Consider the following 26,968-nt stretch of genomic DNA (forward strand, 5'->3'; position numbering starts at 1 on the left):
GGCCGCAGCTTATTCCCAGGGCTGCAGAGAGAGGAGGATAGGCGGACTGCCGCTTCAGGGCACCGCAGCAGCAAGCCGGCTGCAAACTCATAGCTGTCAAGCGTCCCTTATTTGGCGGGACAGTCCCTTATCCCAGCGCTGTGTCCCGCTGCTGTCCCTTATTGATGATGTCCCTTAAATTTCCCGGGTTTCAAAGGAAGCAGCTCCTCTCCCTCCCTCCCTGCCGGCCAGGGAGGAGGGAGGCTCCAACTGTGTTGCTTGGCTGCCCGGCCTGCCCCCCTCCGGCCTCCTCTCACCAGCCTCGGCCCCCCGGAGCCCCTCCCCGCCGGGACTAAGGAGCCTTGAGAGGAGAGCGAGGGCAACCATAGAGAAAGCAGTTCAGAGAGAGGAGGAGGAGGTGGAAGCGTGGTCAGGTGTTCCAAGGGCTAACCATAGAGGGGGAAAGCGGAGGAAGGACCGCAAGCGCTTCTCCCATATGTTTGTAGTGGTAGACTAGCATAGATGGTCTGATCTGCGGGTTTACTTCGGGTGCTATTTCCCCCCCTTCCTCCCGCCCCGCCTGATGGAACTGAGAGCTGCAGATGGAGCACGAGAGAAAAGATACAGAACTGCAGCATCATCTTTGTAGCTTGGACTTAGTTTTGCGCGAAAAGTGGTTGCTGCTTGTAGTTATTTAATTGCAGTGTTTCATCGGCTGGTGTCTTGAGCAGCAACCTCTGGAAACGAAGGGCTAAAAACCGGCGCTGCTCTCCCAAATTATCCGGTCCCTTTTAACTTCGTATTTCAGCTGGTTGACTAAAATCCCTTATTTTGGCTGCTGGTCCCTTATTTTCAAGGCTGCTGGTCCCTTATTTTCAAATCTGTAAGTTGACAGGTATAGGACAGGGAAGTGGCTGGGGACCTCAGGAATGAACGAGAGATAATAACCTGGTAGCCTCAGAGGCAAAAGCAGTGGTCAGCAAACTTTTTCATCAGGGGGCAGTCTGCGCACGCGCGGGTTGCGATTCGGTGCTTATGCGCAAAGCGCGATTTAGCGCTTCTGCGCATGCGCAACCGCAGAAACCCGGAAGTAACCCATTCCGGTACTTCCGGGTTTCGGTGGTCCATGACCCCAAAAAACGCACCCTGAAGCGTCTGTAACCCGAGGTATGACTGTATTATAATATATCCAGCTGCGTCCTCCTTGCACGAGGCCGGTTGAACGTGTGTGCGTCCTTTGGAGCGAATGCAGGCTCCTTGGCTTCAGCGATAGCAATGCGAAGCCTCCGAAGCGCAGAGGGAGCGCTCCCTTCGCGCTCCGGAGGCTTCGCGTTACTTTCGCTGAAGCCTGGAGAGCAAGATAGGTCAGTGCACACCGACCCTCTCGCTCTCCTGGCTTCAGGACACAGCCTTGGGTTCGGCAGGTGAATGCGAAGTCACAGGGAGTGAGGTGAGGCCCTAATGGATGGCTATGACAGTTAAATGGAGCCTCCAGGTATAGAGAGGTCCCGCTGCACTCCAAAGGCTTCAGGTTCCTTTTGCTGAAGCTGGGAGAGCAAGACTCTCCTGGCTTCAGCAGAGAGGGAGAGCTGCGCAGCGCCCCTTCAGCCAAGCTGGAGGAGAAATGGAAAGGGCTCCGTTTCTCCTGCCGCTTCACTGAAGGGGCGCTGAGCAGAGAGGGGGAGATTTTTTTTTTTCTTGCTCTCCCCCTCTAAAACAAGGTGCATCCTATGGTCTGGTGCGTTCCTATAGAGCGAAAAATACGGTAATGACATTATTGTTATTCTCTCTTGCACACCAATCCCCTCCCTTTCTCTCTCTCTCTCTCTCTCTCTCTCTCTCTCTCTCTCTCTCTCTCTCTCTCTCATACACCCCCCCCCCATTTCTCTTTCTCTCTCTCCCCCCCCATCCAGGACACTTTCCAAGACTACCAGGAGATGTTCATCCAGTTTGGCTACGTGGTCCTCTTCTCGTCCGCCTTCCCTCTGGCCGCCACATGCGCCCTGATCAACAACATCATTGAGATACGGAGCGATGCCTTCAAGCTCTGCACGGGCCTCCAACGCCCCTTCGGCCAGCGGGTGGAAAGCATCGGGGAGTGGCAGGTAAGGTAAAGGGACCCCTGACCATTAGGTCCAGTCGTGGCCGACTCTGGGGTTGCAGCGCTCATCTCACTTTACTGGCCGAGGGAGCCGGCGTACAGCGTCCGGGTCATGTGTCCAGCCTGACTAAGCCGCTTCTGGCGAACCAGAGCAGCTTACGGAAACGCCGTTTACCTTCCCGCCAGAGTGGTACCTATTTATCTACTTGCACTTGACGTGCTTTCGAACTGCTAAGTTGGCAGGAGCTGGGACCGAGCAACGGGCGCTCACCCCGTCGCGGGGATTCGAACCGCCGACCTTCTGATCGGCAAGTCCTAGGCTCTGTGGTTTAACCCACAGCGCCAGATGGCCTCTATACCTGGAGGCTCCATTTAACTGTCATAGCCATCCATTAGGGCCTCACCTCACTCCCTGTGACTTCGCATTCACCTGCCGAACCCAAGGCTGTGTCCTGAAGCAGCAGTTTCTGTAAATTTATTCTTCTTCCATGAAGCAAGTTGTTCGTTCCGTCTGTCCCAAACCTCCAGGCAAGTCCGTTACAATGGATGACCCTGACTTCCAGTATTATTGGTGATCTCTCTCTCCCTCCCTCCCTCTCTCTCTCTCTGTCCCCTTCTTCCACACCGGCCAATGTTTTATAAAACCATTTTTCTAAAAAAGGTGAATTGCTTAGAATTCATGCTTTAACTTCCTTCCGATACTGTTCATGGGCCTCGGCCCCGTAGACCTGAAGGAGCGTCTCCACCCCCATTGTCCAGCTCCGAGGGCCTTCTGGCGGTTCCCTCCTTGAGAGAAGTGAGGTTACAGGGAACCAGGCAGAGGGCCTTCTCGGTGGTGGCACCCTGTGGAACGCCCTCCCACCAGATGCCAAGGAAATAAACAGCTACCTGACTTTTAGAAGACATCTGAAGGCAGCCCTGTTTAGGGAAGTTTTTAATGTTTGATGTTTTATCGTGTTTTTAATATTCTGTTGGGAGCTGCCCAGAGTGGCTGGGGAGGCCCGGCCAGATGGGCGGGGTATAAATTAAAATAATAACAATAAAAATCCCCACAAACGAAACAGTCCCTGACTTCAGGTTTATAACTCTTACGAAGCCACGACACGAAAGGAAAACGGGTTGGTTGGGAGGAGGAAATAAGCAATCTCAGCAGCAATTTCTTAGCTATATAGCTGTTCTGGTAAAAAAATGCTAGTCTCTTTTAGGAAAATGTCCTTCTTTTCCCCTCTGCAGAAGGTGATGGAAGCCATGGGTGTCCTAGCCATCGTGGTGAACTGCTACTTGATCGGTCAGTGTGGGCAACTTCAACGCCTCTTCCCCTGGCTCAGCCCAGAGGGGGCCATCATATCCGTGGTGGTGCTGGAGGTAACACCCTTTTCTGCCATACCCAACTCGGTTCTCCCCCTTCGGACCGCGATCCCAAGCTGAAATACCCCAGTTCCATAACTGGGAAGTCCCAGGTCCGCTCACTAAGATCTGCCTTTCCGCCTGGTGCTAACCATGGTTTGCTGAGCAAACCATGGGTCGAGCAAAGAAACCAATGGTTTGCTCCTTGTGTGGCTCTTGCCTTTGCACCCCAGCTCAGCGAACATCATGGGTCGGGTTGCCGAACAAACGACCATTCAGCGAGGCCACCGGGTTCTGACATGGCAGCAAACCATAGCTGTCAACCGTCCCTTATTTGGCGGGAAAGTCCCTTATCCCAGCGCCGTGTCCCGCTGCTGCCCCTTACTGATGATGTCCCTTAAATTTCCCGGGTTTCAAAGGAAGCAGCTCCTCTCCCTCCCTCCCTGCCGGCCAGGGAGGAGGGAGGCTCCAACTGTGTTGCTTGGCTGCGTTGCTCACCCAATAAGGAGTCTAAGAACGACTGGGGGGTGGAGCTTGCATGCCTTGTTCCGATCAAATCGGCCGTGTTGCCTGGGGACTCGCCTTTGCTCAGCGCTTCCCAGCGGAGAGGTGACGGTGGTTTTCCTTGCTGCATCCCCTTTGCTGGGTTGCTGCGCTGTGGGAACCACCGCTTGAGGCTTCGTTTGGCTGCTGGCTGGGCTTTCTGCCTTTGGCTCAGAGGGGCTCAGAAGTTGAACATACCTGTGCTTGGAAAATCCCTTATTTTGGCTGCTGATCCCTTATTTTCGAGGCTGCTGGCCCCTTATTTTCAAATCTGTAAGTTGACAGCTATGCAGCAAACCATGGTTCTAAAAAACCATGGTTCGCAAGACTCCGGCAAACCATGGTTTCGCATGGGGAGGTGTTGGAAAGCAAGACAATAGCAACAATGGCGATGTCTTAAGCCCAGGGAGCTGTAGACCTCAGCCCTTCTCACCCCACTGTTTTCTCCCCATAGCATTTTGCCCTCCTGCTCAAGTACGTCATCCAAGTGGCTATCCCGGACATCCCCGGCTGGGTGGCGGAGGAAATGGCAAAACTGGAGTACCAGCGGCGAGAGGCTTTTAAGGTGAGTCTGGCCCAGTCACCCGCGGTTACTCAGGAACAAGCTCTGTTGACCCCGGGGATAGCTTTGAACGTGCTGCAAGGGTAAACTCAGAATCCTGACAAACAGAAGTATTGTTTTGGGGGGGCAGGGGGTGGGCGGGTGTGGAGGACTCCCTGGTCCTGAATGGGGCAACTGTGCCCCTAAAGGACGAGGTGTGCAGCCTATGGCTCATTTTGGACTCACTGCCGTCCATGGAGGCGCAGGTCAATTCTGTGTCCAGGGCGCCTGTCTACCAGCTCCATCTGGTACGCAGGATGAGACCCTCCCTGCCCGCAGACTGTCTGGCCAGAGTGGCGCATGCTCTGCGTTTAGGTTAAACACCTCGCCTCCGAAAAAGAGAAACAACAACAATAATAATATTTTACTATTTATACCCAAGCCACTCTGGTCGCTCCCAACAGAATATTAAAAACACAATAAAACATCAAACACTAAAAACTTCCCTAAACAGGACTGCCTTCAGATGTCTTCTAAAAGTCAGATAGTTGCTTATTCCCTTGACATCTGATGGGAGGGCGTTCCTCTAATTGATGCTGTTAATTTTGCCATCTCCGCGAATTCAAGAAATTTGGTTCTCCATTCTAATCATTCTGATATCACAAACGGGTGGAGGGAACTGCTGGGTTGCGGGGGAGGGATTGGAAGGGATTAATTGAAATTGTTAAAGATCGGTTTAGTATTTAAGAGATTAAAATTTCTATAAAGATTCTATAAGTAAAGCAGAAAGCGGCAAGAAATATTAAGTAAAGGTATGAGAGAGGAGACCAGCGTAAATGAACACATGAGACTTACGGTTTTGTTACATGTGATTTTATTTTGGAGTTGTTTGTTGTAAAGAATGAGTTACAGATAGGTAGCCGTGTTGGTCTGCCATAGTCAAAAATAAAAAATTCCTTCCAGTAGCACCTTAAAGACCAACTAAGTTAGTTCTTGGTATGAGCTTTTGTGTGCATGCACACTTCTTCAGATACACTGAAACAGAAGTTGCCAGACCCTTCTATATAGTGAGAAGGTGGGGAGGGGTATTACTCAGAAGGGTGGTGGGAATGGGAGATTGGCAGATGGCTGAGATGAGCCTGTTGACGACTCTTAACGACTGCCAGTGTGGTGTAGTGGTTAAGAGCAGTAGACTCGTAATCTGGGGAACCGGGTTCGCGTCTCCGCTCCTCCACATGCAGCTGCTGGGTGACCTTGGGCTAGTCACACTTCTCTGAAGTCTCTCAGCCCCACTCACCTCACAGAGTGTTTGTTGGGAGGAGGAAGGGAAAGGAGAATGTGAGCCGCTTTGAGACTCCTTAAAGGGAGTGAAAGGCGGGATATCAAATCCAAACTCTTCTTCTTCTTCGTCTTACAGGAAAAGGCAAGGGGTGAGAAGGTGAGAAATGGCTTAGTCATGTATAATGAGATAAGAATCCAATGTCTTTGTTCAGACCAGGTCTCTCCATGGTTTTAAGTTTGGTAATGAGTTGCAATTCAGCAGCTTCTCAATAATACCCCTCCCCACCTTCTCACTATATAGAAGGGTCTGGCAACTTCTGTTTCAGTGTATCTGAAGAAGTGTGCATGCACACGAAAGCTCATACCAAGAACTAACTTAGTTGGTCTTTAAGGTGCTCCTGGAAGGAATTTTTTATTGTTGTAAAGAATGTATATTAGGTAAAGGTAAGGGTACCCCTGACCATTAGGTCAAGTTGTGGCTGACTCTGGGGTTGCGGCGCTCATCTCGCTTTACTGGCCGAGGGAGCCAGCATACAGCTTCCGGGTCATGTGGCCAGCAGGACTAAGCCGCTTCTGGCAAACCAGAGCAGCGCACGGAAACGCCGTTTACCTTCCCGCCAGAGTGGTACCTATTTATCTACTTGCACTCTGACGTGCTTTCGAACTGCTAGGTGGGCAGGAGCAGGGACCGAGCAACGGGAGCTCACCCCGTCATCGCGGGGATTCGAACCGCCGACCTTCCGATCGGCAAGCCCTAGGCTCTGTGGTTTAACCCACAGCGCCACCCGCTTCCCTGAATGCATATTATGTGAATTAAAAACATGAAGCATGACCCTGTGGTCTTCCTTCCTCAGAAACACGAACGCCAGGCGCAGCACCACTTCCAGCAGCAACAGCGCCGCAAGCGAGAGGAGGAGGAACGCCAGCGCCACGCCGAATATCACGCCCGCAAGGAACGGGAGAGCGGGCGGGAGGAGGGCAAGTCGGACGGAGGGGGCCCCGAGACCGGCCATGAGAAGAGCCAGCCCAAAGGAAAGGGGCCGGGGGGCTCGGGCCACGGCTCGGAGAAGCCGAAAAGGCCCAGCTCCCTGCTCGCCACCAACAATGTCATGAAACTGAAGCAAATCATCCCCTTGCAGGGGAAGTTCTTGTCTGGGGGGGCGGGGGGCGGCGGCAGCACGTCGGGGGGGCGCTCCCCGCAGTCCCCCACCGGCACCGACAACAAACTGCCCGGCTTCCTCAGCTTCAAGTTCCTCAAATCCCCGGAGACCAAGCGGGAGGCCACCACCGAGAAGGTCCAGTCGCCCACGAAGCCTTTCAACCCAAGCAAACTGTTCAACTTCAGCAAGTCGGAAGGGGGGAACGGCGCAGCCCCTCTTCCACAGCAGCAGCAGCAGCCGCGGCCCGGGACTTCGGCCGACGAGAAACCCGCGGCTCAGAGATCGCACCTCAACGGGCTGGTGGACGATGAGGCCGAGGAGGAACCGGAGATCCGAACGGCGGCGGAGGACGAGGGTCCGGGGCACAAACTCTAACCGTCCCCCTACCTCCGGGCGAGGGCTGGGGAGAGAGAGAGAGAGAGAGAAAGGACAGGGAGGGAGAGAAAGGAGGAATTGGGTCGCCGGTCGGTTCTTCAAGCAGATTTGGGGCAGGCGCGGGGCTTCCAGCGGGTCCACCATTTGGCCATGGTGGTGGCACTTGGGGGAGTCAGGGGAGATTCGATTGGGCAGCTTGCTGAGGTCGCAGCCTGAAAAGGAAAGGTGAAAGGTTGCCCCTTCCCCAAATATCTCTGGTGCTCCGGATGGGTCAAGTTTGGCACCTGCTGGCGGCCGACATGTTTGAGGCACGGTCCAGCTCAGGAACGCCAGAGGCAGAAGACCCTCAAAATGGAGGGGGTGTCTGCAGATTTTTGGGGTGCGATGTCCACAGGCTTTTGGGGTGCGGCTGTTGACTGGCGCCACATGGCTTCCTCCCCAACCCCATCAGTTCCCTTATCAGAGCTGTTCCTGCAGTCTTTCTGAAGGGCTTTTTGTTGCTTTTCGGAGGAGAGGGCCCCCTTTGGGCAAAAATCTGTGGGGTCTCAGCCAACCCCCTATTTTAGGCTAGAGAAGAGAGCCCACAAACAGTGAGTTTGGGGGAATTCTATGAGGAGAACAAGGTCTGCTTGACTCTTAAGAGTCCTGTCGGATTGTGTCCCCTCCTTCCAGGTAACCCCCCTTTGTGTTTTGAGGGGCTGTTGAATCCCCGCTTCTTAGTCTTGCAGCTGCTCTACATCCGCCCCGAAGCAAATTTGGAGAGGATGGAAAACCTCGGCTCAAATTTGCTCCTCAAATCCCTCTGCTCAAGATGAGGAATGATGGGTAATGTTAATTCTCGGGTCTGTGCTTCCTTCCCCCACCTCGCTCTAACAGCAAAAAGTATATTGTATTTGGCAAAGTAAATCACTGCCTTAAAACGGAGAGGTTGCTCTAAGTACCTCCCCTCTGCGTTTGAAAATCTGGAAAGAGGCAGCCTTCGCAGCGAAATCGTAGCTTCAGCTTTGCCTCACGTTGCGTCAGCCAAATTTTATTCCAATGATTTCCGAACAGGCTGTGTGCAAAACCAGCCATGTCGCTAGTCCTCATCGTAAACGCTTGTGGGCCCTTGAATTAGAGACGAATAATCTCCTATTTGAGGGACGCGGGTGGCGCTGTGGGTTAAGCCACAGAGCCTAGGACTTGCCGATCAGAAGGTCGGCGGTTCGAATCCCCGCAATGACGGGGTGAGCTCCCGTTGCTCGGTCCCTGCTCCTGCCAACCTAGCAGTTCGAAAGCACAAAGTGCAAGTAGATAAATAGGTACCACTCTGGCGGGAAGGTAAACGGCATTTCCGTGCGCTGCTCTGGTTCGCCAGAAGCGGCTTAGTCCTGCTGGCCACGTGACCCGGAAGCTGTACGCCGGCTCCCTCGGCCAGTAAAGCGAGATGAGCGCCGCAACCCCAGAGTCGGCCACGACTGGACCTAGCGGTCAGGGGTCCCTTTACCATTTTTAATCTCCTATTTGCCTCTCACCTCTCCCCGCCGGTAAAATCTGCCCAGTAAAACAGAACAAGCCCCGCCCTTTCCCTTTTTCTGCTTGAAGAACAGAGGTGGAATTTGAAGTACCAGGAAGCGGTTGGGAGCAGACGAGACACTGTTTTGAACCGACGTCCATGCATGGTCAACATATCTTGCACTAAACAAAATGAAAACAAGGGGGTTATTTTTTGGTTTTGCTTTTCCTGACGGTGCTCGTAAAAAAGCAGGTGGGGGTGGGGGTGGGGTCGAGAAGGGTTGGTTCTGGAAAATCCATGATTTTTTATTTATTTTTTTATAATTTTCAGTGGCAGGGAAAACAAAGGCCGAGGAGACATCGCCTCGCCTTTGCAACATGTGAAAGAGACTGGTGTGTGCTTTTTCTCTCTCAAAAAAGGACAAAATTATTGCAATAAGGACTTCAGACCGCAGTAGCAGTGCCAAGGATGGAATTTAAACGGCCCGTCGCTGCCTTTTCTTAATTTGCTGTGTGAATAGGATAGAAGCAGGGAGTTTAGGCCAGATTTTTTTGGGGGGGGGGAGGGAAATTCACAAATAATTGCAGGTATTCTGCCGTTTTTAATTTGGCGCAAGCTGGAAAACCGGTCACCGTAGCTTAGAGAGGTAGTCACAGGTAGAACTTTTAGCCACTTGGGGAAATGGGCAAGGCGTGTGCCTAGCAAGGCTTTGTGTGGGGCTGGTTTCTGCCCCCCCTTCTTTTCCCACAGTCACGAAACTCTATGTCCTACGGAGGGGAAAACCCCAAGTCCTTTGGGCCAACCGCAGCTGCTTAAAGAGTAGACAGGTCTCCCTGCTCCGGCTGTTTCGAAATCGCATCTTTACCGTCACACGCACCGACTCCCAGCTTGCAAAACACTCCGGTTAGTGCTTCGCTCACCTTAGAAGGGATGGAGTTAGGGCCAACTTTCCCCTCCGTCTGTTGCGGGCCTCCCAAATGGATCACGCCACAAGCCAAGAGACAGAATCTCAGGTCAGATCCCGAGGAAACGGCAACTTTTCTCTCCCCCCCCCATTCGCCACCTGACTTACGGAGAGGACCGCTTTGCAGAGAGAAAGAAACAAATAAGGGAACGAAATCGCCCCGCTCTCCAGATCTCTAGCTGTGTTTCCCTCGACTTCGCTGGATTCGACGCACCATTGGCCAATAGTGCAATTCCACCCCTACCCCCACCCCCGCTAAAAAAAGCCATTGAAAGCAGTCATGTGTTGCGAGGAACTTAGACATGACGGCCATTTCCGTCGCTGACCCTTTGAGGTGGCAAGGCAAGGAAGAGTGGTACCCACACGTCTACAACTGCAAACTGCTCTCTGAAAAACATCAGCCGTGGCGGACGGAAGAATGGACTGCATTTGCTTATATCGTTCTTCCACGGCGGAAGCGCTATGTTATTATTATTTTTTTTGCAACGGGCGACGAGCTTTTTTCCTTTCTTTTCGGTAACAGCAATAACGCGACGATAGCAGGTGGGGATTGGTGCTGGCGACCCTTTCGGATTTCTTGCAGATTGCCGTATTTTTTGCTCTCTAAGACTCACTTTCCCCCTCCTAAAAAGTAAGGGGCAATGTGTGTGCATCTTATGGAGCGAATGCAGGCTGCGCAGCTATCCCAGAAGCCAGAACAGCAAGAGGGATTGCTGCTTTCACTGCGCAGCGATCCCTCTTGCTGTTCTGGCTTCTGGGATTCAGAATATTTCTTTTCTTGTTTCCTCCTCCAAAAACTAGGTGCGTCTTGTGGTCTGTTGCATCTTATAGAGCGAAAAATACGGTATGCATTAACGCCAGAAAAGGCTTGCGGGGTTCTTGACACCCGCTGCCAAGGCGGTGGGACGAGGGTCCAGCTACGAGTTTGAGGAAGGGTCCATTCGCCAGGTGGACTGCAGGCACCTGAACCCCATCGTTGTCCCCTGAGAGCAAGACACAATTTAGCCAAAGTGGGTGAGCTCTTAACCCGCTGTAGAAAAAGCGAGCACTTACAACAGATTATAGACGCTGTCTTCGCATAGCCTTTATTGTAGAAGGTGCTTCGACGGTGGCCCAGAAATTCATCGACCTTCATGATGTCAGCCTACCAAAGTTTCAAACCCGACGGGGGGGGTGTGTGGATTTTGGGGAGTGCCTCTCAGAGATCCTTGAAGGTGATAGGGAGTTGGTGGTGAGAATGCAGAGTTCGTAGACCCCCCCAAAAAACCCAGCACACACCCCCACCCATGGCAAAGCCCGAACACAGATCCCTGCGAGCAATTTATAAGAGCACCTGTTTCAATGTCTTACTCTTCCAAGCAATGAACTGTCCGAAAGAATTGGGGGGTGGGGTTTGTGGTTGTCGTCGGAGCGGGACAAGAAAAAAGGGGAGTAGTACTATTATTATTTATTAACTTGCTGCATTTTAATTTATTTTTGGCGTCTCGGACGAAGGAAGGAAACAAAAGGAAAAAAGCGTTGGGGCGGGTTTTCAATTTCTTTTAAGTTATTTTTTTGTCATATTTTTGTAAAATCAGCAGAAATGCAATAAAAAAAAAGATATATTTCAACAAGAGGGGAGCGAGACCCCTGGGGAGGAATTATTGCACGCACCTCGCAAACGATCCCTTCTCCGTAGCTAGAAGATAGGTCCCTTCTCAAAAACTCTTGGATTTGAAAGCAGTTTTAAGAATCAAATGGGAGCATGCAAAAATCACAATGGCGGGGGGAACCGTGAAGCCAGTCAACGCCTCAACACAGCTCCATCCTTTTACAGTGGTACCTTGGTTCTCAAACTTAATCCGTTCTGGAAGTCCGTTCCAAAACCAAAGCGTTCCGAAACCAAGGCGCGCTTTCCCATAGGAAGTAATGCAAAGTGGATTAATCCGTTCCAGACTCTTACAAACAACCCCGAAATTGCAATTTAACATGAATTTTACTATCTAAAGAGACCGTTGTTCCATAAAATGAAAGCAATAATCAACATACAGTGGTACCTCAGGTTACATACCTCAGCTTCAGGTTACAGACTCTGCTAACCCAGAAATAGTGCTTCAGGTTAAGAACTTTGCTTCAGGATGAGAACAGAAATCGTGCTCCGGTGGCGTGGCGGCAGCAGGAGGCCCCATTAACTAAAGTGGTGCTTCAGGTTAAGAACAGTTTCAGGTTAAGTACGGACCTCTGGAACGAATTAAGTACTTAACCCGAGGTACCACTGTACTGTACTATAAAATGAATAAGACAGTATAGTAGATGATTAAAAAAAAATTCTTACTTGCACCGATGATAGTCATTGTTTAGATGAGGGGCTTTTATCCATTTCCGCAATCGCACAATCCATCAATCAGTAGCTGAACTGGGTTCCACACAGTCACAAAAACAAACGAATCGAAAAATCATCCAAAACAAAAGGGCAAAATAAATAGCAAAAACAAAAAGCACCAAGCTTAATGCATTCCGGAAGTCATGTTTGACTTCCAAAATGTTTGAAAACCAAGGCACAGCTTCTGATTGGTGCAGGCGCCCCGGAAACAATAGCCAATAGCCGCATTAGACGCCCAGCTTCCGAAAAACGTTTGAAAACCGGAACACTTACTTCCGGGTTTTTTGGCGTTTGGGAACCAAGGTACCACTGTACCAGACACTGGGATATATCAGTATATCGCGATGTTTAGCTAGCGATGTATCACAATGTCGAAAACCGGGTATCGCCCAGCCCTACTCCTCACGGGCCACTCTTTCCCGCATGACCTCTAAATCTAAGTCCGGGGGGGGGGGTTCCCTAACCTGGAGCAGATTTATGGGGTGCCTGGGAGGAAAAGTCCCACTGCACAGCTAAACATCTAGCGGAACTGTTGGGTTGGATTCCATGGCTGTGGTTCCTGCACTCCAGGTGGGTTGGACTCATAGCTGTCAACGTTTCCCTTTTTTACAGGGAAATTCCCTTATTCCGAATGGGATTCCTCGCAAGAAAAGGGAAATAGTTGACAGCTATGGTTGGACTAGGGACGCGAGAGGCGCTGTGGGTTAAACCACAGAACCTAGGACTTGCCGATCAGAAGGTCGGCGGTTCAAATCCCTGTGACGGGGTGAGCTCCCGTTGCTCGGTCCCTGCTCCTGCCAATCTAGCAGTTTGAAAGCACGTCAAAGTGCAAGTAGATGAATAGGTACCGCTCCGGCGGGAAGGTAAACGGCGTTTCCGTGCGCTGCTCTGGCTCACCAGAAGCGGCTTAGTCATGCTGGCCACATACCCGGAAGCTGTACACCGGCTCCCTTGGCCAATAAAGCGAGATGAGCGCCGCAACCCCAGAGTCGGCCACGACTGGACCTAATGGTCAGGGGTCCCTTTACCTTTTTATGGTTGGACTGCAAGGCCCTTGGGGGGGTCCCTCACAACTCTGTGATACAGCGGCCGTTGAAAAGGACGGCTTTTCTTAACTCAGGTCTGTTCAGTTCAGAAGAAGAGGAGGAGTTTGGATTTGATATCTCGCTTTATCACTACCCGAAGGAGTCTCAAAGCGGCTAACATTCTCCTTTCCCTTCCTGCCCCACAACAAACACTCTGTGAGGTGAGTGGGGCTGAGAGACTTCAGAGAAGTGTGACTGGCCCAAGGTCACCCAGCAGCTGCATGTGGAGGAGCGGGGAAGCGAACCCGGTTCCCCAGATTACGAGTCTACCACTCCTAACCACTACACCACGCTGGCTCTCAACGGGTTTCCTGCTAAATCGGGAGTCAACCCGGCACAGCTCACGGCGCAGAACCCCGAAATAAACCCAGCCAAATTGGTGAGAAAGATCCTTCTTTATTCTACTGCAACAGTTGCACAGAACTGGTCCATTCATAGAGTGATCTGAGAGAGAGAGAGAGAGAGAGAGAGAGAGAGAGAGAGAGAGAGAGAGAGAGAGAGAGAGAGATATTTGCGGGGGGTGGGTCATGGGATGGAGGGAGAAAGGGGTCGGTGAGAAGCAGAAATGTTTTCCTTTCCTCTTCACAACCTACAGCTGACATGCTAACAAAACTCCCCAGAACAGAAAGCTAAAGATGGGTGTGTTTTTTTAATAATAAAAATAAAAATACAGCAGTTATCAGCTAAAGAGGACACGACACGTCTGGTGAAGAGAATCCATCGAAGAAGGACCGTCGACGATATTTTTTTTAATTAAAAAAAAAAAGGCTTTTCCAGAAAACGAAAACATCGAAATGAAAGGGGAGAGGGAGGATACGGCCTCCTCGCCTCAGATCACACTTAGATTAGGAGGTGCAAAGGAAGAATTGGAAAACCACACCCCCTCTTTTACACACACCAGTAATTGTACAGATGGAAGGTCTCGATTCCACAAAAAAGTCAGGGGTTTTTTTCAGCATGAGCCCGGATACAGTTCATGTTAGTACAAAGATATTTTTCTTTTTTTTGGGGGGGGGGGGAGAGATTAGCCGCAAAAGTGTGTGGGTGTGTGTGGGTGTCTTTTCTTTTTTTTGCCATTTCCCCCCAAACGGAAAGGGAATCGATCACAGTTTAAACATCATTTTCTTTTCCCCACTTGTTGCAACAGAGAGAGAGAGAGAGAGAGCACATAAATAATAACGGAGAGAAAAAAATGGAAGAAGAGACCCCTCTCTCTCTCTCCTGCCCCACGACACACACACCCCGCCTCTTTCGCCCCCACTGCTTTCGCCAACACACACACAAATAAACAGAAATAAATACATTGGCTGCTACAGATCTGAACTGACTGCATAGTGAAGGGTGGACCAGGAGGAGGAAAAAAGGCAAGCTGTTCATGGAATTGTGTGTGTTGGTGTGCATACATGGTCAACAGACACCCCCCCCCCACCACCACAAAAAAAACCACACAGGAAGCTCCTGTAAATTTTAACACAGAAGACAAGCAAAAAAAAAAAAAAGTTTGTTTTAGTTTTTTAAGTGTCCTCATTCATATCCTGGCTGTCCGTCCGGGCGATTTTCCGGGGTGGGGCTGAATTCTCCCCTTCTATTTCCACCTGTTCGGGGTCTCTTTTCTTCGCTGCATTCTGAGGGGAGCAAGCAGAGGAGAGAGAGATGGAGGGTAGGTTAAGAGAAACCAGGGTGAGATTGATCGCTGATCGGGTTCGGAGCGATTCGTATACACAGGTTTTCGCCCCCCCCCCCGAAGTAAAGGAACGAGGCGGTTCCCCCACAAACAAGAGGCAAAGAGGCAAGTTAAATTGGCAAAGTACGCCTCCAACATCCTTAGGGGTCGACCCAAAGAAATGAACCAGGAGGGGTCTGTTTGCTTTGACGGGAGGCGAATGTTACACTCCAGGCAGACCCACCAGAATGAATGGACACAAGAGACTCGGGTCTGTTGGTTTCAGTGGGTCTACTTTGGGTGTAACATGGACGCGGGTGGCGCTGTGGGTTAAACCACAGAGCCTAGGGCTTGCCGATCAGAAGGTCGGTGGTTTGAATCCCCATAACGGGGTGAGCTCCCGTTGCTCGGTCCATGCTCCTGCCAACCTAGCAGTTCGAAAGCACGTCAGAGTGCAAATAGATAAATAGGTACCACTCTGGCGGGAAGGTAAACGGCGTTTCCGTGCGCTGCTCTGGTTCACCAGAAGTGGCTTAGTCCTGCTGGCCACATGAACCGGAAGCTGTACGCCGGCTCCCTCGGCCAGTAAAGCGAGATGAGCGCCGCAACCCCAGAGTCGGCCACGACTGGACCTAATGGTCTGGGTCCCTTTACCTTTACTCGGGGTGTAACACAGCTGGATACAATTTCAAAGGGTTGTGTGAATGTTTTGGGGCTTACGTGCATAATTCATTATTATTATCATCGATTTTGTTTACTGAGAGCTTCCCAGAGCACTTTGCGATGTAACAATTCAACTGTTTATATACACAGTCGTACCTTGGATCCTGAACGCCTTGCGAGTCGAACGTTTTGGCTCCTGAATGCCGCAAAGCTGGAAGTGAGTGTTCCAGTTTGCAAACGTTCTTTGGAACCCGAACGTCCGGTGCGGCTTCCAATTGGCTGCAGGAGCTTCCTAAAGCCAATCGGAAGCCGTGCCTTGGTTTGCGAACGTTTTCGGAAGTCGGACGGCTTTCCGGAACGGATTCCGTTCGACATCCGAGGTACCACTGTGTGTGTGTGTGTGTGTGTGTGTGTGTGTGTGTATGTGTATACACACACACACACACACATATATTCAGTTACAGATAGGTAGCCGTGTTGGTCTGCCATAGTCAAAATAATAAAATTCCTTCCAGTAGCACCTTAAAGACCAACTAAGTTAGTTCTTGGTATGAGCTTTCGTGTGCATGCATGGTATCTGAAGAAGTGTGCATGCACACAAAAGCTCATACCAAGAACTAACTTAGTTGATCTTTAAGGTGCTACTAGAAGGATTTTTTTTATTTCGACATATATATTCAATCGCTGTACCACTGTATATATATACATATATAATCAATCGCTTTTAAAACAACGGTACGTACAAAAGAATTGTAATATAAAGAGAGCAGAGAAAACGACAGCCCACATACAGAAATCAATTCGGAACCAACAGGAATAAAATTCTCATAAGGTTTATGGAAAGAAGGGCAGCTTTAGCAAGAGCCCCAAACAGAACAGATGTGGTCCAGGAGCGTAAGGCCAGGGTAGGCAGGTGGCGGCGTACGAAAAGAGGCTCTGTAGCCGTTTCCTACCACCCACCTTGCCGGGGACCTCAAAGAAATTTTGAAGGCCTCCCTCCCTTGCCGGGAGATGCTTCTGAAATTAGACAAGATTGCGCAAATTGCTAGCAGAGCAGGTTCCGTACCTTTTTGTCCCACTGCTGATGTAGGTAACGCAAAAGTATGTTCGTCTTTTCTGTTACTATAACTGTTGGAAGAGAGAACCGGGGAAGGGGGGAGATAAAGGACATTATCACAATAAATTTCTTCGTTTTAAATGGCCGTATAGTTTTACACATCACTTGGGAAGACAAGAGAACTAGGGCCAGCGTACTGGAAGAAGCAAAGATCACCGGCGTTGAAGCAATGATTCTTCAACATCAACTTCGTTGGACTGGTCATGTTGTGTGGATGCCTGATGATCGTCTTCCAAAGCAACTCCTCTATTCCGAACTTGAAAATGGTAAGCGTAATGATGGACGACAAAATAGGCTTAAAGACTCTCTCAAGGCAAATCTTTAAAAATGTGGGATAAACACCGACAACTGGGAAACACTGGACTGAGAGCGCTCCAGTTGGAGAACAGCCTTGACCAAAGGTGTCATGGGTTTTGAAGACACTCGAACTCAGGACGCAAGGTGCTAAGAGGAAGGCACGCTTGGCAAATCCTCACCGGGATCAACTCCTGCCTGGAAACCTCTGTCCCCACCGTGGAAGGATGTGTGGATCCAGAATTGGCCTCTACAGTCACTTACGGACTCACTGTTAAAACCGTGTTTATAGAAGACAATCTTACTCGGCTACGAGGGATCGCCAAAGATGAAGATATGGGGAAGGGGGTGCAGTTTTTTAAATCTATTTATAAAGACATTTATATATGCTGCTATTATTCACAACTGCCTTATGACAATAAAACACACTGCTTTAGTGCAGAAAGTTAAGATCAGGTAACTATTGCGGAAAGATATACCGTATTTTTCGCCCTATAGGAGGCACTTTTCCTCCTCCAAAAATGAAGGGGAAATGTGTGTGCATCCTATGGGGCGAATGCAGGCTTTCGCAGAAGCCTGGAGAGTGAGAGGGGTCGGTGCGCACCGACCCCTCTCGCTCTCCAGGTTTCAGAAAGCTATCCGCAAGCCTGGGGAGCCCGCGGGAGTTCCCGCCGGGCTCCCAAGGCTTGTGGATAGCAGCCTGTTCTGGGGGCTGGGGTTGGGGGAAGCTTGGGCTTCCCCCGCCCCAGCCCTGCGCCTGGGGGGAATTTTTTTTTCTTTATCCCCCCCCAAAACTAGGTGCGCCCTATGGGCCGGTGCGCCCTATAGGGCGAAAAATACGGTACTTTGCTGCCTGCATAAGGCTAACAAAAATGGAAAGTTTACAGCAGGCGCTAACTGAGAAGCTGCCCACAGGACCTTGTGGCAGAGAGTTCCATAGGGGGCCAACGACACTAAAGGCTCAGTTTCTTATAGCCAAATGAACCTCACCGGCTTGGGGAACAACCGGCGGCGTTCCTGCAGGTGATCTCAGGTGATCGAGCGGCAAGGCAAGCGCTCGCCGCCTTCTCAAAAATTGCATAGCCCAGTTCTCTTTTACACTGCCTGTGTCCCTGCCGGAGTTCCTGGACCCCATCTCCCAGCAACCCTGATGGCCATCATGACCAATGGTCAAGGGCGACGGTGGAAGGGGGTGCCCAGCAAGATCCGGAGGGCCACAGATAGTTCCCAAATGGAAAGCTCAAGAAAAGAGGAGGAGCGAAAAAGCCAGTGCTTACTTTGTTCTGACGGATATTCCCGCGTAGGGAGGTATACTGATGGCCTTCTGTTCTGTAAATTGAAAAAGAAGGAGAGAATGAGTTTTTTTTGCGTCAGAGAGAGATCTTTGCGGTTCAACCATCATCTTGCTGATGACCCACATTGTCCCGGTAACTTGGTTCTTCTTGAAGTTACTGGCCCACAAGGGCAAAAACAAAACTACCAACAAACCTCTGCCTGCAAAGAGCTTAACAGATTAAAAAATAAAAGGTCCCTGGGGTATCTGTGCCCCTGAAGGACGAGGTGTGCAGCCTGGGAGTCATTTTGGACTCACAGCTGTCCATGGAGGCACAGGTCAATTCTGTGTCCAGGGCGGCTGTCTACCAGCTCCATTTGGTATGTAGGCTGAGACCCTATCTGCCCGCAGACTGTCTCACCAGAGTGGTGCATGCTCTGGTTATCTCCCGCTTGGACTACTGCCTAGCGCTCTACGTGGGGCTACCTTTGAAGGTGACCCGGAAACGACAATTAATCTAGAATACGGCAGCTAGACTGGGGACTGGGAGTGGCCGTCAAGACCACATAACACCGGTCCTGAAAGACCTACATTGGCTCCCAGTACGTTTCCGAGCACAATTCAAAGTGTTGGGGCTGACCTTGAAAGCCCTAAACGGCCTCGGTCCAGTATACCTGAAGGAGCGTCTCCACCCCCATCGTCCAGCCTGGACACTGAGGTCCAGCTCCGAGAGCCTTCTGGCGGTTCCCTCCCTGCGATAAGTGAGGTTACAGGGAGCCAGGCAGAGGGCCTTCTCGGTGGTGGCACCCGCCCTGTGGAACGCCCTCCCATCAGATGTCAAGGAAATAAACAACTATCTGACTTTTAGAAGACATCTGAAGGCAGCCCTTTTTAGGGAAGTTTTTAATGTTTGACCTTTTATCGTGTTTTTAATATTCTGTTGGGAGCTACCCAGAGTGGTTGGGGAGACCCAGCCAGATGGGCGGGGTATAAATAATACTATTAATACTAACACTACTACTACTAATAATAATAATATCATTGTTATTATTCTAAGCCCAAAGATCCCAAAGTCAGGGCTGTAAGCAAGCTCTGGTTAGGGAAGACCTGTTGAAATCAAGTTAGCCACGCTCCTTAATTCCAGGAGTGGAATATGGCTAGTATGGGATACGATCCTCACAGTGCTATTATTGCTTTAGTTTGCATTCTCCTTTCTCCAAAGGAGCCTCGCTGCACGATAGCAAAAAAAAGCAGGAAAAGAAAACCAGGACAGACTTGTTTCAAAATGTCAGCAATCCAAATAAGTTAGTTTTTCAATATCACAGGCGTTATACCATTCTGAATTCATCTTAAGCTACCAATCGATACCAGCTGGTTAAATTTCAGAAATGATCATTAATGGTTTAATGCGGATCGATAAACGGAGGAGTATTCCTCACTTAACAATATTGGGAATGTTATCTAACGTACGAGGAGGAGGTAACAAATGAGATCGCTATGAAATTATAAGCAGCAATTAGGGGTAATTCTGGACACATCTAAGAAGGGGGCAGGGAGTCAATTTTTTGGAAACAGTTGTATAAAATTTGTTATGGGTTTGTTAAAAATGTGAAAAGTCGTTAAAAATTAATCTGGCAAGAGATAAAAACAGTTGGTTGTCATAATTAAAAAATGGAGTCAGATATGATAAGCACCCCAAAAGCAACCAGATATGAACAATAACATAACCAGCGGTACTATCCAAAGTGGTATAAAAACTGACAAATTACCGTATTTTTCGCTCTATAAGATGCAGCAAACCACAAGACGCACCTAGTTTTTGGAGGAGGAAAACAAGAAAAAAAATATTCTGAATCTCAGAAGCCAGAACAGCAAGAGGGATCACTGCGCAGCGAAAGCAGCAATCCCTCTTGATGTTCTGGCTTCTGTGATAGCTGCGCAGCCTGCATTCGTTCCATAAGGCGCACACACATTCCCCCTTACTTTTTAGGAGGGAAAAAGTGAGTCTTATAGAGCAAAAAATACAGTAATCACATAATTCTGCCTCCCCCGAAAGCTGGCAGCAGCTGGGTTGCATGCTACGAAGAGCTCAAAAGCCACATCTCATAAATCCTAAAAAGGAGGATAGACTGCGGTTTCATTAACGGATTTTCTGACAACAGGCTTATTTAATTTGCTTCTGATTTTCAAAGATTTCACCCCACTTTCCCACTAAAAACCACACAGGCCTGTTTCTCCAGGGAACGGCAGCTTGCAGACAGCTTGAAAGATGAACCGTATTTTTCGCTCTATAAGACGCAACAGACCACAAGACACACCTAGTTTTTGGAGGAGGAAAACAAGAAAAAAAATATTCTCAATCTCAGAAGCCAGAACAGCAAGAAGGATCGCTGCGCAGCGAAAGCAGCAATCCCTCTTGCTGTTCTGGCTTCTGGGATAGCTGCGCAGCCTGCATTCGCTCCATAAGACGCACACACATTTCCCCTTACTTTTTAGGAGGGAAAAGGCGAGTCTTATAGAGCAAAAAATATGGTATTTTGCTAGGATATGTTTCTCCTAGACACCTTCCTGTAGACGCTCCTTCTAATCCGACAGGAAAACGCCAGGGTTTTCCGACGGGCAATCACGCCGCTGCTTACAGGCAAGCGGATCTCAAGAGGCTGCGGGTCTGCGCTCTGGGAGACAGAAGATCTCGCCAAGACTGTAAGACACTAGTCCTCATGGTTCTGAATAAAGGGCTGATTCCAGCAGGAAAATAGGATAGGACCCAAGTTTCTGCATTTTTAAAATATTAAGCCGATGCACACTCACATGAAGGCACAGGTGAACTGTGAGGTCAGACTCTGCCCGTAATTCCTGAGAACAGAGCTGTAGATTTGAAAGCCATTTGTGTCTTGCTGCTTTTAAAAAACAAGGCAACCTGCTTATGATACGGATATTCTATTTTTGTTCGTTCCCCTCCGCTGCCCAATTCCTACAGACAGATCGCATAATCCATTAATTTATGATCCATTCTTTTGCCTCTGCCTTCACACAAAAAGAAGCCTAACCTGGTAATAACAGTGCCTAACCTGGTAATAACAGAATAAACGATGTAAGGAGGGAGCTGCAACCCAAAATAGGGAAAGAGGTGATAAGGAAAGACCTAGCGACTTTAAATTTCGAGGATCTTGCGGGTGCAATCTCAGAGCCTCTGTCTATAAACTTTGCGAATTCTTGGAGAATGGGGGAGGTTCCTGCAGAGAAATGTTGTCTCTCTTCAAAAGCCCAGGCAACTACTGACTTGTCAGCTTGACATTAATACCGGAAAAGGTATTACTGTAATTCAACAATCGGTCTGCGAGTGCTTAGTAAAGGATGCTATGATTACTAAGACATAGCATTGTTGTTTAGTCACTTAGTCGTGTCCGACTCTTCGTGACCCCCTGGACCAGAGCACGCCAGGCACTCCTGTCTTCCACTGCCTCCCGCAGTTTGGTCAAACTCATGCTGGTAGCTTCGAGAACACTGTCCCACCATCTCGTCCTCTGTCGTCCCCTTCTCTTTGCACCCTCCATCTTTCCCAACATCAGGGTCTTTTCCAGGGAGTCTTCTCTTCTCAGGAGGTGGCCTCAGCTTGGAGCCTCAGCTTCAGGATCTGTCCTTCCAGTGAGCACTCAGGGCTGATTTCCTTCAGAATGGAGAGGTTGGATCTTCTTGCAGTCCATGGGCCTCTCAAGAGTCTCCTCCAGCACCAGAATTCAAAAGCATCCATTCTTTGGCCATCAGCCTTCTTTATGGTCCAGCTCTCACTTCCATACATCACTACTGGGACCCAAACCAATGGATTCAAGTTACAAGAAAGGAGATTCTGACTAAACACCAGGAAGAAATTTCTGACGGTAAGAGCTGTTCACCAGTGGAACTGACTCCCTCAAGAGATGGGGGGCTCTATAATTCCTTAGATGTTTCTAAACAAAGGTTGGATGGTCTCCACCCCCATCGTTCTGCCCGGACATTGAGGTCCAGCGCCGAGGGCCTTCTGGCAGTTCCCTCCCTGCGAGAAGCCAAGTTACAGGGAACCAGGCAGAGGGCCTTCTCGGTGGTGGCACCCGCCCTGTGGAACACCCTCCCACCAGATATCAAAGAGAACAACAACTACCAGACTTTTAGAAGACATCTGAAGGCAGCCCTGTTTAGGGAAGCTTTTAATGCTTGATGTATTACAGTATTTTCATATTTTTTTGGAAGCTGCCCAGAGTGGCTGGGGAAGCCCAGCCAGATGGGTGGGGGTATAAATAATAATTTATTATTATTATTAATTGTCATGCATGATTTAGTTGAGATTCCTGCACTGCAAGGGGTTGGACTAGAAGATCCACTTGACAATACTATCATTCTATGAAATCGGGCACAAATGGGAGTGTCTTAGTAGGAGATCAGTTCTGGGTTCACCCTCCCCCCCAAAAAACTGAAATAACCAGGACCATGAACCCTCGAAAAGACTCTCTGAAAGGACCTCAAGTGCGACTTTGTTGGATCCCAAGCCAAGAGCTGGTACTCACCGACGCTTTACATACAGAATCTGCGTGGAAACGGCTGAAATTGCTTTTATTGTAGACAGGCAAGCCTTTCAGAAAATCAGCCTGGAATGAAGCAAAACAGAAAGGAAAGTGAAACCACAGACAGGCTTTTAAGCAGCAAGCATCTTTAGGGGCGGACGCTCCCCCTTTGCTTTTCTCTTGCTGGAGCTCCATTCAGCGTGCCACAAATACAGGAAGCTGCCTGACCCTTCGCAGCCGTTAAGGACTAGAAACTTGATCCCTCCTACAAAACCCCCGTTAATTTTAGCAACGTATTCATATTAGCATTATATATATAGGTAAAGGTAAAGGGACCCCTGATCGTTAGGTCCAAGTTGTGACCGACTCTGGGGTTGCGGCGCTCATCTCGCTTTACTGGGCGAGGGAGCCGGCGTACAGCTTCCGGGTCACGTGGCTAGCATGACTAAGCCGCTTCTGCAGCGCACGGAAACGCTGTTTACCTTCCCGCCAGAGTGGTACCTATTTATCTACTTGCACTTTTGTGCTTTCGAACTGCTAGGTTGGCAGGAGCAGGGACCGAGCAACGGGAGCTCACCCCGTCATTGCGGGGATTCGAACCGCCGACCTTCTGATCGGCAAGTCCTAGGCTCTGTGGTTTAACCCACAGCACCACCCACGTCCCTCTCATTATATATATATGTTGCCCCTAAACAGTAAGTTACTAGTCTTCGTGGTTCCAAATATAGTCAAAATAGGAAGATGCCTTATATAAAGCCCTAGGCTCAAAGTGCCACATCTGCAATCCACTGCGTAGCTTAATAATAATAATAATAATAATAATAATAATAATAATAATAATAATAAATTATTTATACCCCGCCCTCCCCAGCCAAGACTGGGTTCAGGGCGGCTTAATTGGTTAGAGCGCAGTGCTAATAATGCCAAAGTGTGATTCCCGTCAGGGACAGCTGCAAATTCTTACATTGCAAGGGGGTTGATGATGATCGTCAGGGTCCCTTCCAACTCTACAACCCTGTGATTTCTTCTATGATCTAGGCAGGCCTCACCACAACCTATAAGCACCCCTGAAACAGGCAACGGACTCACCCCAATGCAGAATCCGCTAACCTTTCCCAGAGGCATATTCTTGCTGCACAGAAACCATCCAGACCAAGAACAAAAAGTGTGGCACAACGGTTGGGGTGTCAGGCTACAGCCTGGCAGAGACCTGAGTTCAAATCCCCACTCAGCAACACAAAGCTCACTGCGGCGACTTTGCACCCAGTGGCTGCCTCTCTCAACCTAGCCTACCTTTCAGGGTTGTTGTGAGCAGGAAGCAGGGAGAATTGCATAAAACGCCTGGAATGACACCCCCTGACAACAAAGCGTGCTCTCTGAGCAAAGCCAACCCCCCCCCCCAGCAGGAAACCTGCTCAATGGTCGCCCCGAACCCCCGTGTCCCCCCCCCATTCCGACAGCAAAGCCCGAACCTTTGGAAAAGCAACGTTTTCCAGACACCCAACATGCAGGTCTGGGGTCTTCCCAAGTCACCCCAGCCTCACTGACGGATGCTTTTCCTGTCCCCCAAAATTTGCACCTCCTGCCCTATAAGCTCACTAAGACACCCCCTAGCCCCCACCCCGGCTTTGTTCACACAGCAACCCAACAAGGGTGCTTCTCTTACAACGCCAGTTGTAAGAAAGCCCCTCCCTGATGGAAGGGGGATGGGACGGGATGGGGGGGAAAGAAGCAGAAAAAAGGACCACCCCCATGGCCCCCTCTTTTTCCTCATCAGGCTCCCCCCTCTGCCGCTGACCTGAAAGCACCCCAGACCCCAGTCTGCCTCCCTGCCCCACAAATGAGACACCCCCCCCGCTTAGCCCCACCAGTTAGTAATGCACAGCACCCTAACCCCACTGGACCCCCCCCCAGCCTCACTGCTGCCTCCTAAAAGCACACCCTCCCCCCCCCAAACAGAGACCCAGGCCTCCCCCCCTTGCAAGCCTGAGCACAGGACCCCCCCAGCCTCCCTGCCCCACAGAGGAGACACCCCCCCCCCGCTTAGCCCCACCAGTTAGTAATGCACAGCACCCTAACCCCACTGGACCGCCCCAGCCTCAGTGCTGCCCCCTAAAAGTACATCCTCCCCCCCCAAAAAGAGACCCAGGCCTCCCCCCCTTGCAAGCCAATGCACAGCCCCCCCAATAATAATCACCACCCCCAGGCCCCTTTCCAGAGCCCCCTGCCCCACCTTGGAAGCCTGTGCACAGGACTACTCCCCCCCCCCAGCCTCACTGGACCCCCCAGCCTCAGCGCTGCCTCCTAAAAGCACACCCTCCCCCCCAAAAAACAGAGACCCAGGCCTCCCCCCCTTGCAAGCCAATGCACAGGACCCCCAAAGCCTCCCTGCCCGACAGATGAGACACCCCCCCCCGCTTAGCCCCACCAGTTAGTAATGCACAGCACCCTAACCCCACTGGACCCCCCCATCCTCAGTGCTGCCCCCTAAAAGTACATACTCCCCCCCCCAAAAGAGACCCAGGCCTCCCCCCCTTGCAAGCCTATGCACAGCCCCCCCAATAATAATCACCACCCCCAGCCCCTTTCCAGAGCCCCCTGCCCCACCTTGGAAGCCTGTGCACAGGACTCACCCCCCCACCCTCACTGGACCCCCCCATCCTTAGTGCTGCCTCCTAAAAGCACACCCTCCCCCCCAAAACAAGCCTGAGCACAGGACCCCCCCAGCCTCCCTGCCCCACAGATGAGACACCCCCCCCGCTTAGCCCCACCAGTTAGTAATGCACAGCACCCTAACCCCACTGGACCCCCCCATCCTCAGTGCTGCCCCTAAAAGCACATCCTCCCCCCCAAAAAAGAGACCCAGGCCTCCCCCCCTTGCAAGCCAATGCACAGCCCCCCCCAATAATAATCACCACCCCCAGGCCCCTTTCCAGAGCCCCTTGCCCCACCTTGGAAGCCTGTGCACAGGACCCCCCCCAGCCTCCCTGCCCCACAGATGAGACACCCCCCCCGCTTAGCCCCACCAGTTAGTAATGCACAGCACCCTAACCCCACTGGACCCCTCCATCCTCAGTGCTGCCCCTTAAAAGCACATCCTCCCCCCCAAAAAAAAACAGAGACCCAGGCCTCCCCCCCTTGCAAGCCAGAGCACAGGACCCCCCCAGCCTCACTGGACCCCCCCAGCCTCAGTGCTGCCCCCTAAAAGCACATCCTCCCCAAAAAGAGACCCAGGCCTCCCCCCCCTTGCAAGCCAGAGCACAGGACCCCCCCAGCCTCACTGGACCCCCCCCAGCCTCAGTGCTGCCCCCTAAAAGCACATCCTCGCCCCCCAAAAAGAGACCCAGGCCTCCCCCCTTGCAAGCCAGAGCACAGGACCCCCCCAGCCTCACTGGACCCCCCCAGCCTCAGTGCTGCCCCCCAAAAGCACATCCTCCCCCAAAAGAGACCCAGGCCTCCCCCCCCCTTGCAAGCCAATGCACAGCCCCCCCAATAATAATCACCCCCCAGGCCTCTTTCCAGAGCCCCCTGCCCCAATGGGACCCCCCCACCTTATTGAGGCTCCCCTCCCCCCCTCAATGAGCCCCCCACCCTCCGCCCCGCCCCCCAAGGAGGCCCCCCCACCCGTTGGGGGGGCTCCTTCCCCCGGGGGAGGGGCCTGCGCGGGGCGGGCGGCCGCCCACCTACCATCTTCCCCCTCCAGGCGCCTCCTCAGCAACTTCTCGCCCCCCCCCCTCCGGCCGCCGCCGCCGCCGCCTCCCCGGGCCCCCCCCTCCCACAGCGAGGCCACGCCCTCCGACGGCGCCCATTGGCTGCCCCCAGGCGGAAGCGGCGTCGCCATTGGCCCGCGCGGCTGCCGCTCCGAGGGCCACGCCCCTTCTCCACCCTCCTTTCGCTCTCGCCGCCGCCGCGGAAAAGGGAAGGCGAGTCAGAGGGAGGGAAGGCCGGATGTGGGTGGGCGGGGCTTCCGGGAGGGCATGCCGGGAAATGGAGTTTCTCCAAGAGGCCTGGGTTTTTTAAAGGGGCCGCGGCCGCAAGAGCAAAGGGCGGGAGTCGGCTGGTGGAGGCAGCTGCACCTGACGGGTTTCTGCCTGCAGAAGGGCTGCCTAAGCAGGGATCTGGGCAGGGCTGGAGGAGGCAGCTGCACCTGACGGGTTTCTGCCTGCAGAAGGGCTGCCTAAGCA

At 51.3% G+C, this 26,968-nt stretch overlaps 2 protein-coding genes and 1 long non-coding RNA gene across 6 annotated transcripts in view; 2 read left to right on the plus strand and 1 right to left on the minus strand.

The window, feature by feature from the left end:
• The window catches only part of ANO8 (anoctamin 8), a 42,919-nt gene extending 31,520 nt beyond the window's left edge, over positions 1-11,399 (plus strand). For all 3 annotated transcript variants that reach the window (XM_081177626.1, XM_081177627.1, XM_081177628.1), the window contains 4 exons: positions 1,893-2,084; positions 3,314-3,445; positions 4,425-4,535; positions 6,647-11,399. In XM_081177626.1, coding sequence (XP_081033752.1) covers positions 1,893-2,084; positions 3,314-3,445; positions 4,425-4,535; positions 6,647-7,327 — 1,116 coding nt within the window. In that variant the 3' untranslated portion in view covers positions 7,328-11,399. The remainder of the gene's footprint in view (positions 1-1,892; positions 2,085-3,313; positions 3,446-4,424; positions 4,536-6,646) is intronic.
• A 1,775-nt stretch (positions 11,400-13,174) lies between these two features.
• On the plus strand, positions 13,175-14,662 carry LOC308577774. Its single transcript, XR_014003673.1, has 2 exons — positions 13,175-13,672; positions 13,707-14,662. It is a non-coding gene; the product is annotated as an uncharacterized lncRNA (long non-coding RNA).
• Positions 13,610-26,546, minus strand: DDA1 (DET1 and DDB1 associated 1). 2 transcript variants are annotated; one of them, XM_081178153.1, is made up of 5 exons: positions 26,472-26,546; positions 22,788-22,868; positions 18,248-18,299; positions 16,626-16,687; positions 13,610-14,858 (listed from the first exon to the last, which is right to left on the minus strand). In XM_081178153.1, exons 1-5 carry the CDS (start codon positions 26,472-26,474, stop codon positions 14,748-14,750), a joined length of 309 nt encoding a protein of 102 aa, XP_081034279.1. In that variant the 5' UTR covers positions 26,475-26,546; the 3' UTR covers positions 13,610-14,747. The 2 variants fall into 2 exon arrangements, with proteins under 2 accessions (XP_081034279.1, XP_081034278.1); XM_081178152.1 differs by lacking the exon at positions 26,472-26,546 and adding an exon at positions 23,874-24,132.
• Between the last annotated feature and the right edge of the window lie 422 nt (positions 26,547-26,968).

Source organism: Podarcis bocagei (assembly GCF_964188305.1).
Source record: "Podarcis bocagei genome assembly, chromosome: 18".
In the NCBI taxonomy this organism is placed as follows: Eukaryota; Metazoa; Chordata; class Lepidosauria; order Squamata; family Lacertidae; genus Podarcis; species Podarcis bocagei.